We start from the raw sequence: 14,089 nt of genomic DNA, 5'->3' as shown, positions 1-14,089 counted from the left end.
ATCACTGGGTGTGACCCAAAACAACAACGAGACAACAACAACAACAACAAAAACCCTTGGTCAGAAGGGCAAGTTATAATTCAGTCAGATGTTAGATCTTAGATTTTAAAGATAAAAGGGATTTAAATATCTCTAATCAATGTTTTTCTAATTTCTTTTCACAGAATTATCTGCTTCCACTCTGGTAGGTGCAGGGGGAGGACAACCAGGAACCAAATATTCTTGTGCATGGCCCCTTCTTTTCCATATTCCTTTAATTGTTGGGGGGACTCTGAAGGTTCTCAGGACACGATGATATGGTTTTTTAAAAACTACTGTTTAACGAATTTAACAATTTCAAATGAAGACAGTGATAATCTATTTCATTTGACAGTATTCTTAGCATTTCTTCCTTGGGCATAATAAAGCATTAATGCCCAGAATTCTAACATATCCCCTCTTATCTTTAAGTTATCCTTTCCAAAGGTTTGGATATAGAAGGTAATAAAGATATGCTTATTGGATGAATAAAAATGAACTGTCCTTGCCTTACATGGTCTATCCGCCATCCTGACTTTACCACTATTTCTCAAAAAAGACTTGGTTCTGCTTGAGATACTAATCCTACTTCAGTATTTTATTCTATACAGACAAGCTCTCCTCCTGATGTCAGCAGCAAAAAACAGATAAAAATATTTTAAATTCCTTTTTATTTCTGTGCAATGAAGGAGTCTCCTCTATGAAACACATTTATGGACTATGACTGTGTATGAAGCCATAACTGTGCTTCAATTCTTTGTGTTTCAGGAGGTAAATAGTCAGAGATAAGAAGTTCCCTTAGACTTTTTTTTATTTTATTGAATCACTGTGAGATAGTTATAAGCTTTTATATTTGGGTTACAATCACACAATAGTCAATTGTGTGCACCCATCCTTCCACCAGTGCACATTCCCCACCAACAATATCCCCGGTATACCTCCCCGTTCCCACCCTCCCCCTGCCTCCATGGCAGATAATATTCCCCATACTCTCTCTCTACTTTTGGGAATTATGGTTTGCAACACAGACACTGAGAGGTCATCATGTTTATTCCATTATCTACTTTTGGCACACCTCTCCCATTCCGACTAATTCCTCCAGCCATCATTTTCTTAGTGATCCCTTCTCTATTCCATTTGCCTTCTCACTTCTGCTCATGAAGCAGGCTTCCAGCTATGGGGCAATCCTTCTGGCCCTTGTGTCTACTGTCCTTGGGTGTCAGCCTTATGTGATGTTATTCTATACTCCACAAATGAGTGCAGTCCTTCTATGTCTGTCTCTCTTTCTGACTCAAGCACCTTTAAGGATGAAACAGCACTGACCATGCAAGTGGAAGCATACATAAATGGGACTACATCAAACTAAGAAGCTTCTGTACTTCAAAAGAAAGTGACCAAAATACGAAAGAGCCCACAGAACAGGAAAGAATATTTATCCAATACCCATCCTATAAGGGATTAATATCCAGGATATACAAGACACTAGTAGAACTGTATAAGAAAAAAAAATCTCCAACCCCATCAAAAAATGGGGAGGAGAAATGGACAGAAGTTTCCTCAAAAAAGAAATATAAATGGCCAAAAGGCACATGAAAAAAATGCTTCACTTCACTAGTCATCAGGGAGATGCAAATCAAAACAACAATGAGATATCATCTCACGCCACAGAGACTGGCACACATTCAAAAAAACAAAAGCAACCAGTGCTGGGGTAGATGTGGGGAAAAAAGGACGCTCTTTCACTGTTGGTGGGATTGCCAACTGGTCCAGCCTGTCTGGAAAACAATATGGATAGTCCTTTAAAAACTAGAAATTGAGCTTCCATATGACCCCGCAATACCACCTCTGGGAATACATCCCGAGGATGCAAAAAAGCACAGTAGAAATGACATCTGTACCTATGTATTTATTGCAGCACTGTTCACAATAGCCAAAATCTGGAAACAACCCAAGTGCCCTAGAACAGATGACTGGTTAAAGAGACTTTGGTACATCTACAGAGTGGAATACTATGCAGCTGTTAGGAGAGATGAAATCATGAAATTTGCTTATAAGTGGATAGACATGAAAAGTATCATGCTAAGTTCCCTTAGACTTTGAGACTCAGTTGCAAACAGATAAAGGGACAGATTTTTTTAAAAAGTACATCCTATGTTCCTTTTGGAGCTTTAGTCATGTTCACAGGTAAGTGAAAAAACAAAATAAAACAAAACAAACAAAAACACTAAAGTCCAGCTCTATAAACCTTCTCATCTCAGCCTATTAGTTAATTTATTATCCCAGCCTTCAGTTAGTCCTGCCTAGAACTCAGTATTCTCTGTAAGAAGCATAGTTAAGAAGGAAGGTGGAAGGACACAAGGAAGAATAAGAGAACTGCACTACCTATCTTTTTTTCACCCCTTTGTTTTATTTTATTCAACACCCACCCACATACACAGGAGTCCTCTTTCTCCTAATCCAGTTTTCAATCAAACAAAAGCCTCTTTCCAAAACAATTGGATTTTACCTCATAGCAGGATCATGATTTTAATTGTCTCCATGTGCCTACGTAACCCATTATCAATCCTGTCTTCACAAAGCATAAAAATAGCAAATCTCTTAAGAACCCAGAAAGTGAAATCCTATGGCAACATCTTCAAAGGGAGGTATCTAAAAATCAGATTTTATTCAAAAAAAGTATATTTCAAATATGAATTATTGAAGTATCTGCAAGGATGAGCTACTTAATTATGTATAAGGAACTCCCAATCTCTTCACATTTTCTTATCAGTCATCTAACAGGTTAGCAAAAGCTTTTTCTAAAAATGAGATAAACAATCTTTTTTTCATTAATGTTTGCTGATGAGAATAGATCATTTCTTGGTTCACTCATGCTGCCCTTAAATTCTTTGAATCCAGAGATGCTATTTATTCAGAATTTTAAAACCAGGGATAAAAAAGTAAATCTATTTTGGCTGTTTATTGCATTAATTTATTCTTCTCATTATTGAACATTTACAACCACCTACTAAGTGTCACAATGTCTGGACTTCACTGAAATATTTAGTTTAGGCTCTCTCAAGGAGTATGTATATATACATATATATGCTATAGCAATAATATGTATATTATTGCTATAGCATATATATGTATATATGCTATATGTATATATATATATGCTATAGCAATAATTAATTCTGATACCAAATGACAAAAGTGATGACAGGTGAATTCTGAGAAAAGCACCTAACATATTAAAAGTGGGAGAAATCTGAGCAAATTTCCTGGAAGAGAAAACTTAGAAATAAACTGTGTGAGGCAAACATTTAGAATTCATACTTAGCATTAAGGCAAACTTAAAACAGCAACAGATATTCCTTTAACTAACTGATTATATCAAAGCATGAGGTTGAGAGCTTAAGATAGAGATAAATGATGTTTCCAGCTTTAAAAGAAATTCTATAGAAAGACTGAATAATTCTATATTCAGCTACACATCTATAAGAGAAATCGAGTAGGCACCAGTAACGTCTCCATTGTGAGACTTGTTACTATTTTCGGCATATCGAATACGTCACGGGTAGCTGGCCAGGCTCTCTGAGAGGGACAGAGAAATAGAACCTAGGTTGGCCGCGTGCAAGGCCAATGCCCTACCCTCAGTATTATAGCTCCAGACCATAAGAGAAATAATAAAGAAATAATAAAGATATAAGCGGATGCTACTGATTAAAGGAATGATTAGTTACTCTAAGGCTAGTGAACAGTGCTATAAACTTCATTTAAGTGTAGTATTTAACTCATACCTTTAAAAAAATATCAAGTGTGCAGTATGTGTCGTATATGTAGTGTGGTAGAAGACTTTCTAGAAAGAGAAAATATTTCAACAAAGAATCCAGAGACACAAACTAAATCATCAGCTCCATGTCTTAGAAAGAAATATGGGCTAAAAGTAAGCAAAAAGATCTTGTGCAAAACTAGATATGGCAGTCCTTAAATTGGCATGCAGTCAGACTTTATTCTGAGAACAAGAAAGAAATGTCAAGTAATTTTAAGCAGAGTCCTGTTCAAGGGAATTACTCTGATGGCTTAGAAAATGAATGAAAAGGACAGACTTACTTCAACAGAACTAATAGTTACTGTTTATCAGTTAGATTGAGAATTCAAGAAAAAAAAAGCGGCAAATATGACCCCAAGATTTCTACTTTGCATGACTGAGTGGATAAAGGAGGTCAAATCTAATGAGGGGTATGAAGGCCAGCTTTCAGACAGGATAAATTTGAGTAAATTCTAAAACATCCATAAATATAAGAGAGGTAAAAATATATAATAGCAGCTAAGTTAAACTCAGTGGAGCTTAGGAAAGAGGTCTGGAAAATATTTCTATTTAGAACTTATCAGCATATAAATAATAAGAGAAGTTACAGTTTATTTAAAAAATGAGATTTAAAAAACACTTAACAAATGTTAACAAATGTTAAAAGTTGGCGAAAAAGTTTTCTGTTAAAAAACTGAACTGTTCACTTACATGTTCATATGTAATAAGTGTTCACAAGACATATTTCATAATAGTTATGTATAGCAAAAGATAAGGGATCAAAGATTAGAAGATGAACTGAGAGAGGATGGAATGAAGGTACAGCAGGTAGGGTGCTTGCTTTGGGCATGGCCCTCTGGGTGATCAATCCCCAGCACCTCATTTGGTCCCCTGAGCATCATTAGTAGTCATTTCTGAGTGCAGAGTCAAAAAAAAAAAAAAAAAAAAGAAGAAGAAAATGAGCTGAGAGACAGACTCATAAAAGCAACTTTAGTGAAGCAAATAATTACAAGAGTTTCTGTAAAATGAAAATTGAGGAAGAGACAGATATGGTATTATGCCTCCACATGCTTCCAAAAATAAATGAATAAATGAATGAAAAACAAACAGTTAAATTTACAATCAAAAGATCCAGTATTGGGAGTATTGGGGCTGGAGAGATAGTGCAAGGAGTAAGTGCTTGCCTTGCACACAGCTGACCCTGGTATCCCTAGCACTATCACCTGAGCATAGTCAGCAGTGATCTCAGAGCACACAAGGAGTGAGCTCTGAGGTCTACCGATGTGGTCCAAAAAAGGACACCCCAACCCCCTGCCATACACACACAAAGACTATTTGCCTACATATTCTCTATATCATTTTGGGTAAGAGTCTTTTTTTCTCAAAGAAAGAATATGACTAAAGTATTGATAGATAACAATGACTGTGAAAGATACAGCATCTGACAAGAACTATCAACTGCTTCAATTCTTTTTTTTTTTTTTTTTTTGCTTTTTTGGGTAACACCCAGCGATGCTCAGGAGTTATTCCTGGCTCTGCACTCAGGAATTACTCCTGGTGGTGCTTGGGGGACCATATGGGATGCTGGGGATCGAACTCGGGTCGGCTGCATGCAAGGCAAACACCCTGCCCGATGTGCTATTGCTCCGGCCCCAGCCTCAATTCTTTAAATCCCATTTTAGTCGCATAGCATGAAGAAGTCAAGTGGTAGTAAATTAAATTAATAAAAAGAGTTACACAGTACAAGTGATTCTATGAAGCTTAAGTGTGTGTATGGGGCTGGGGGTGTAGGAAGGGAGGGGAGAGGAAAGATGAAGTTAAAGCAGGAATTTCTCAAGCAGCAAATTAAGAGTGAAACAACTGGTGCTAAAATAGTTACTTTAGGGGCTGGAGCGATAGCACAGCGTGTAGGGCGTTTGCCTTACACACGGCCAACCCAGGTTCGAATCCCAGCATCCCATATGGTCCCCCGAGTACTGCCAGGAGTAATCCCTGAGTGCAGAGCCAGGAGTAACCCCATATGCATTGCTGGGTGTGACCCAAAAAGTAGAAAGAAAAAAAAATAAGTTACTTTAAAAAATAATTTTAATAGAAAAAAGGGTCCTAAAAATCTCTATCAAATTAGTTTAGATGGGTCCAAAGAGCAACAGGTTTCACGGTGACTGAAATGAATAGATGTTGGCTTGTGTTGATGATATGCATTACTAAAAGCACGGAGACGAGTTTTGGGGAATGCGTAGGAAGTTCAGTTTTGTGAGAACAAATCTGTAGTGGGCATTCAAGTGGAGTTTCCAAGAGGGCAAAATGCTTAAATCATTGTTTTCTCTCTCTCTCTCTCTCTCTCTCTCTCTCTCTCTCTCTCTCTCTCTCTCTCTCTCTCTCTCTTTCTCTCTCTCTCTCTCACAAGAAGGAAAAAGAAAACGAAATACAAAATAAGAGCAGAATCCATAAAGTGTACTAAGGAAAACTGGCATAATTCTAGAGGATAAGGACCTCAAAGGTGCTTTTCTTTCTTTTTTTTTTTCTTTTTTTGGCTTTGCTCAGGACTTACTCCAGGCTCTGTGCTCAGGGATCACTCATGGCAATGCTTGGGGGACCATATGTGGTGCTGGAATTGAACACAGGTCACTGTACTATCTCTCGTGTGCCCTCAGAGGTGTTTTCAATGATTGGAGTCCATTGGCAAACATAACAAAAACAAAAATAAACAGACTGGAGGAAGGTAGACTATAGGAGTTAAGGTGCTTGCCTTGTATGTACCCTAGCTCAATCCCTGGCACCTCAACACTGCCAGGAATGATCTCCAAGCACAGAGCTAGGATGCAGTAATCCCTGATATGCCTGGAATGGCCCAAATTGGCCACCCCCTCCAATTTATAAGCAACTGAGGCATATAGGCATATGAAAAAATATGAAGAAAATTAGCAAGAATAAGAAAGAAAATGGACATCATCACTTACTATTAGGAAAATGAAAATTAAAAACAATGATATATCACCTTGAACCAGTAAGAATGGCATACAATAAAAAGAAGAACCTATCAGCATTGGTACGGATGCTATGTAAAAGGAAGCCTCATTCTCATTCTCTGTTGGTGGAAATGTTGTCTGGTTCAGCCTCAATGGAAAAATATGAAGATTTCTTAAAAATAGGAAAAAGAGCTCCTACATATTCCAGCAATTCCATTTCTTAGCATCTACCCCCCACTACCACAAATTCTAATTTAAAAAAAATATGCAGACCTGTATTTTTTGCAGTACTTAACACAACAGCCAGAGAAGGGAAATGGCCCAAATGTCCAATGACAGATGAATGGATCAAGAAGCTTTGGTGTATAAATACAACAGAATACTATTTAGCCATTAAAAACATCATGACAGTTTCTGCAAATTGGGTTTAATAAACTGGAGAGAATAAAAATAAGAATACAAAGTAAGTCACAGGGAGAACAAATGCAAAGTGATTAACTAATTTGTAATACACATAGAAACAAAGCAAGGATACTATAGTATAGTATAGTATAGTATAGCATAGTATAGTATCAAATGATAGTATCAAATGATAACATAACCCATGGCACTAGTTTAAAAAACTGAGAATATCAGGCAAGGGGTGGAATGAATGGAAAGGAATGATTTAATGGATTGGAAGTAACAGGACATTGGTGGAGGGTCATGGATACTATGTTTGTAGTGAGGTACAGTTAACAGTATAACAAAATCATAAATGTTAGTATTACTATAAATATGTGAAATGAGTGGTAGAAGGAGGAGGCAGTAGAGTTAAGTGTTTTGGTTTGTTTTTTAAGACTGGAAAAGTGAAAATTTATAAACTAAAGAACAAACAAAAACCCTGAAATACAGAGTTTTGGGAATTACTTGCATGCAGTCTGGTCAAGTACAAATCCCTTCTACAAAATCTGCTTTGTTCACAGCCATATTTTTAGCACTTAGACCACTACTGGGTATACAGTAGTACGAAGTCAGAGTTTACTTAATGAATCTTCTCTATTATTCAAACTAAAACCCTATGTATCATTCTTATATCCTCCCTCTCATTTTTCCAAAAATATTTTCTACAAGTCACCGGTCTTACTGATTTCCCTACTGTTTTTACTTCCTATTTAAAATACCCATTTATGCTTTCTCACTATCGTTTGCAATACTAGTACAATAGATTCACATCTGATTTCTAATCTCCAGTCCTTCCTACATCTAGGCTATGGACAGTAAGGTGCTCTTCTTTAGGATTTGTATTTTTTTTTGGCGGGGGGAGGAAGCTGTTTACTTAATCACTTGAAGGACCTGTATGTCTCCAAGACTTTAAGATACCCACTTGACACACAGACCTATTTGCTTTCTCCTCATCTTTTTCAGTTTCCCATTATTTTGCATGAGTATCAAACTGCATCATCTCTCTATACATCAAAGCATGCTATTTCCTCTGACTGTACTATCACATCTATTTCTTCATTTGGCTGGTTCTGACTCACTCTTTATAAATAAATTTGGTTCTCAACTCTGCTTGCCTTTCTTCTTTTTAAAAACAGTCATTAATAAATATTTATTCTGTGGCTGGCATGTGCAATGTACTATGCCAGGTGTTAGGGCTACAGAGGAGGCAAAGAAAGACAAGGCTTTTGCCTACAGACATTTAGACAAGGTCAGCCTATCCTCATAGATTTGATTTCTGTATGATATTTGATAATTTTCTTATTAAGCATACATCATGAAATTAGTTTATATTCACATAGTGACTATTTAGTGGATGCTTTCTTAATGATTTTGACATCATGTGTGAAATTAGTTGGGGGCATGTTTGTTTGTTATTCTTGGGGCAATCCTCCTCCTCTTCTGGTCAGGTAGAAGTCCTAAGCACTCAGGGTCCAACATCCTACCCAAGTACCTGAAAGAAGAAAGACAGGATAGGCACCTAACTATTTACATGAGATAGGGGAAGATCACTAGATGAGGGTTTAACTGCAAAGGCAAGATGAGAAAAAAGAGAAATACTGAATTATCACAACAAAAACGTACATAAATGTACATACAGGGCCAGAAAGAGAATGTCAGAAACAAACTTTCTAGAAAATACATGACTATTATTTATAAAATTAAAAAACTGGGTTTACTACTGTTGTAAAATATCTCCCTTACTAACTAGAAATTTAATATGTTCAATTAAAACCAGAAAAAAAAAAAGCCAGTTCCACTAGACAGAACCTACAAGGACACAGATTTCAGTTTAAAATAAGGAAGATAAGGAAGAAAATGACAAACAGATACTCAACAATAAAACTGGTTGCCTACTGCCACTGGAGATAAAGTATTTTGAAGGGATAGTTGGAGTAAGATTTTGCAGCAATTCATAGATTGTGATCCTGATGGTTCATATCTAGAAGATATTAAATGCCTAACAAATAAAAGACAGATGGGTAAAAAAGGAAATCGAATTAAAGAAATGTTTCCCGATTTTCTAATACTACAGTAACACAAAAACAAAGGTATAGATTCTTTTCCATTTTTCATAGTCCCTTGGAGGAGATGATAGCTAGGAAAGAAAAATAGACTCATCCCAGATTATTAGATTTTTAGACATTCTTTAATTTGGCAAAGCCTGCTCTATCTTCTTCTCTAATCTGAAGAACGTGTAGCCTCATAAAACTAATCCTGATTGTACATTTTCCTGCAGAAGGACTGCACAAATAACACAAATCATGGTGAGAGTAAGTGAAGGAAGGTGTCTTTTTCAGAGATTAATTAAAATTTTAGGTCGAATTCGCTGGTGATGTTTTACTTATTATTTTTATTGGATGGGGAGCAGGGGTGGGGGGGTGCAGTTTGGCCCAATCCTGGCAGTACTCAGCAGCTATTCCTGGCTCTATACTCAGGAATGATCCCTGGTGACCATATGCAGGGATGGTGATCAAACCAAGATCAACCACATGCAAGGCCTTAATCTAAGTACTACGTCTCAGGCACTAGCTGGCCATCTTCTAATGCCAGAAAATTTATCCATAAAATATTTGAAGAGAACCAATGTTAGTCACTGAAAATATATCCAAGCACTAGAAATAAATATCTCAACAAATTATTCCTGACCAAGCATGAAATAACATTTTTTCCTTTCATGAGTATTACTGAGGAAATAAAAGTATGAGAAGAAAAAAAAATGAAGCTCTTTAAAGGAAATTAACATTTTCAGAGGCCAAAGAAAACAATACAGCAGAAGTAGCAAGGAAAAATCTTGTCTTTGTGGATTTCTGGAAAATTCATAAAACACTAGAGTAGGAAATTATCTTTACAGATGATTGTAAATTAGAGTTTTACTTTCATATGTTTTATTTCATATATTTAAGTGATATGAACAGACATGTCTTTTTTTTTGAGGATGGCTGAAGCGGTCTTATGGCAGTTAACATAATGACTTTCCAATATGCAAAGTAATTTAAGTTGGAAAAGTACATCTATATTATATAGAATATAAGCCAAACTTTTGAATATTTGAACCATGCACTAGAAATAAAATATACTGGTGTAAATGAAGTTTTCTGTTATTTAGTTAAGACTTCTAGTTATATATACTTTTTAAATAATTGTGATGACCATTCCCAGTCCTTAGAAGGTATACTCACAAAATAGTCCCCCTACATACACATCTGACAGTACAGGGGCCAGGAGGCATGTTTTACATTACCACTAAAGCCACACAAACCCCCCAGCCCTAAGGAATACATGTTATAGACATAAATTTCAACAGCCAGGTTCTTTCCTACTCCCCTAAAACATGTAAGTTTTTTTTTTTAAAGCTATGGAAAAAAATAATACCTGCAAGCATAAAGACACATATAAGCATATCACATCTACAAATAGATTCACTCTTATTTCTCTTCCTATTTATTTTTACAGTAACCTGTGTGCAATGTCATTACAGTAGTTATTACAATATGCCAGTATTATTAATTTACTAATCTATTATCCTTGACTATGATCACTCTTGTATCAAAATTTATTCATCTTTGTTACCTTTTATCAATACTTGGCTCATAGACCGGATCCAACTCAAGGAATTGAAAGGACTGTCAGGATCAACCCTAATAAATGTACTCAACTACAGAGTCAGCAGCAAAGAAAATCCCTTTGTTAGCCTGACAATTCCAAGTAAAAATCATTTAAACCAATTCACCAAAATGCTGTCTAACTGAAACATGAAACTTACAGATCAAGAAGGCGCACATTAGCAATGATCTTGCATAGAAAGTTTCTCCTTTTAAGAATTTACTGAGACTCTATTCACGCTACATTAACTTTATCTATTCATTGCTGTGGCAGATGAAAAAAAGAATAGGAAGTGGGCAGGTGGGTGGAGTATAGGCCTCCTGTTCAATGAAAAGCTGGCAAATAGGCTTACCTCTTCAGACTGTTCCCGGGTCTGTGCAGGTGAAGATCTTCTTCCCACTGTAAGTCGATGGCAGGGATAAGAGAGCCCTGATTCAGCAAGACACATCTGCAAAAAGTGAAAAACATCACTTGTAAACAAAATAAAGCTACATTTCACAATTTTACATTTTGGTTCTATTCTATTATTTTTGAAGTTAGAGCAGAAATGAAGTTAGATTAGAAAACTAATTCTTTTTTTTTTTTCTTTTTGGGTCACACCTGGCAATGCACAGGGGCCACTCCTGGCTCTGCACTCAGGAACCACTCCTGGCTGTGCTCAGGGGACCATATGGGATGCTGGGATTTGAACCCGGGTTGGCCGTGTGCAAGGCAAACGCCCTACCCGCTATGCTATCACTCCAGCCCCTAGAAAACTAATTCTAATACACCAGGTAATAGATTATAACATAATGAAATAAAAATTTTCCATATATGAACTCGTAATAGCTAAGACTATTAAGTAACAATGATGGGTCTCATTTCCCTGACCCTGAAAGAGCCTCCAATGTGGCACCATTGGAAAAGATGAGTAAAGAGAGGCTTCTAAAATCTCAGGGCTAGGACGAATGGAGACGTTATTGAGCCCGCTCACAAAATTTGACGATCAACGGGATGATAATGATGAATAGCTAAGGCAAGACAATACTGTCTAAGTCTTAGACAAGACTTGAGGGTCTTGGAAATACAAATAAGCTTAAAATAAAGCTAATCGGGGCTGGAGAGATAGCACAGCGGGTAGGGCATTTGCCTTGCACGCGGCCGACCCGGGTTCGAATCCCAGCATCCCATATGGTCCCCTGAGCATGACCAGGGGTAATTCCTGAGTGCAAAGCCAGGAGTAACCCTTTGCATTGCCAGGTGTGACCCAAAAAGAAAAAAAAAAAAAAGCTAATCATATACATTTGACCTCTCCAAAAACAGGCATATATTGATACTTTTCTGATTAGTAGGGTAATGCCTCACTTTCCTAATTCCCAATACCCTGTATTTCTAGGAGGAGGGTACCAAGAAGAATGCCTGAAAGCATTAAAAACCAAAAACCTGGTGTCGAATTTTTAGTACAGCAGATACCATATGATCTAAAAGACTATGCCCAAATCTGCCAAGTTTAGTCAAATTAAATAATATTTACTTCTATTTAAGTTAATAGTGAGAAGATATCAAACAACTACTTGAGATTTAAAGTACATTTTCGCAAATATAAGTACAGGCTACTTTGGCCTAGATACAAGCAAAAAATATTGACTAGCCAAAAGAAGGTGTTTTTCTTTGGATTTTACTAAGTAAAACATTTGTATTTTAATTTAGCTTCTTTGTTAGAAATAAAACAAGCTCTCCATCAGCACACTGAAAACATGCATTAATAGCTTTATGGCAGATGTAAATTAAATTGATAAGAGAAAACCTGTAAGTTCATAAGAACCAGAAAAAGATACTTTAGTGGGTTAGTCAGGGTTACAACTCAAACATGTGCTATAATCAAACTAATTACCTACAGATAAATATTTGAATGAACAATGTAAATGTCACACAAATAACCAAGTATTCATGTGACATGTGTATTCTCATATAGAATATGCTGATAAAATATTATATGGATTGAAGGCTGTTTCCCTTTAGTCTGTTTAGAGAATTTTGTTTTTGAATCTAGATGATTTAGCATTATGTTTTATAGGTAGCAGATGATTTGATTAATAAACTAAACAAAACAAAACCAGTAATTATGACAAGGAAGTTAATTTACTTAATTTCAATACAAATAAAAACAAACAAATTGAATAGAACAACAAGGCAACATTCTATGTTATTTTCTCTCCTTTTTTTTTTTTTTTGGCTTTTGGGTCCCTTTTTCCAGAACTTATTCCTGGCTCTCTGCTGGCAAGGCTTAGGGGAGCATATGAGATGCTGAAATCAAGCCCAGGTCAAATGTGCAGAAGGCAAGTGCCTTACTTGCTGAACTATTATTACCTTGGCCCAATTTTCACAATATTTTTGATTTGCACTAAAAGAACCTCCTCCCCCCCAATCTGAAATGTTATGGTAATGAAATAGTAGTGATGGTAAATGTCAGTAACAGAGTAGTATAAAGGAAAGCAATCTGAACCAATAACAAGAAAAAGTTCTTTTCAAAGACTGCCTAACCTCCTGATCCCGGTAAAGTCATTCCTATATTTGAAACTAGAGTTTTTCATTTGTTAACTGAGGTGATAAATCTCAGCCTTTAACTCTGCAGACTTTTGAAAGTGAGGAAAAAGTGACTTTGAAACTAAAATGAATTAGGAAGAAGGGTTGTTATTCTGTGACCATTATTTTCAGGACCCAGGGGAAAAAAATTAGTGATTAACTTGCATGAGGATTACCTTTCATGTAATCAATAATGTGCTAAAAGTCCACATATTTTAAGATGTGCTAGAAGAATATTTACTAAAAAAGGATATGGTAATGCAAAAGGGCTGGCTCCTTCTAAGTTGGTCAAGTTGGGCCTATGTATCATTCCATGTAAGATTCTACTGATCACAGTACACCAAGGCACTTAAAAAATCAGCATGTTCTGAGTTATTTGCACCCAACAGTAATTAGAGATAGAGTAATAACTTCATCAGGCAGTGTCATGTAGGGCTGAGGGACCATAAAGAACAATAATTACTCAGAGAGTGACTTTAAGAGGTTAGAGCTAAAGCAAACATTTGCTGGGTCTTATTATCTAAACTTCAATGACAAATCAGTAATTAAAAAAATAGGAAAGTACAATAAGGGGGCAGAGAGATAGTACAGAAGATAAAGTGCTTGCCGTGCATGTGGATTGACCATGGGCGCACATATAGTGCCCTAAGCACCA

At 36.4% G+C, this 14,089-nt stretch overlaps 1 protein-coding gene across 1 annotated transcript in view; it reads right to left on the bottom strand.

The window, feature by feature from the left end:
* Window positions 1-14,089, bottom strand: part of FAF1 (Fas associated factor 1) — a 373,466-nt gene that overhangs the window by 139,674 nt on the left and 219,703 nt on the right. Inside the window, exon 9 of the mRNA XM_055139161.1 lies at window positions 11,222-11,317. Within this exon, the coding sequence (XP_054995136.1) occupies window positions 11,222-11,317 (96 nt within the window). The remainder of the gene's footprint in view (window positions 1-11,221; window positions 11,318-14,089) is intronic.

This window comes from Sorex araneus, chromosome 5, assembly GCF_027595985.1.
Source record: "Sorex araneus isolate mSorAra2 chromosome 5, mSorAra2.pri, whole genome shotgun sequence".
Classification (NCBI taxonomy): domain Eukaryota; kingdom Metazoa; phylum Chordata; class Mammalia; order Eulipotyphla; family Soricidae; genus Sorex; species Sorex araneus.
Note: the sequence above shows the minus strand (reverse complement) of the source record. Positions and strands in the feature narration are given on the sequence as shown.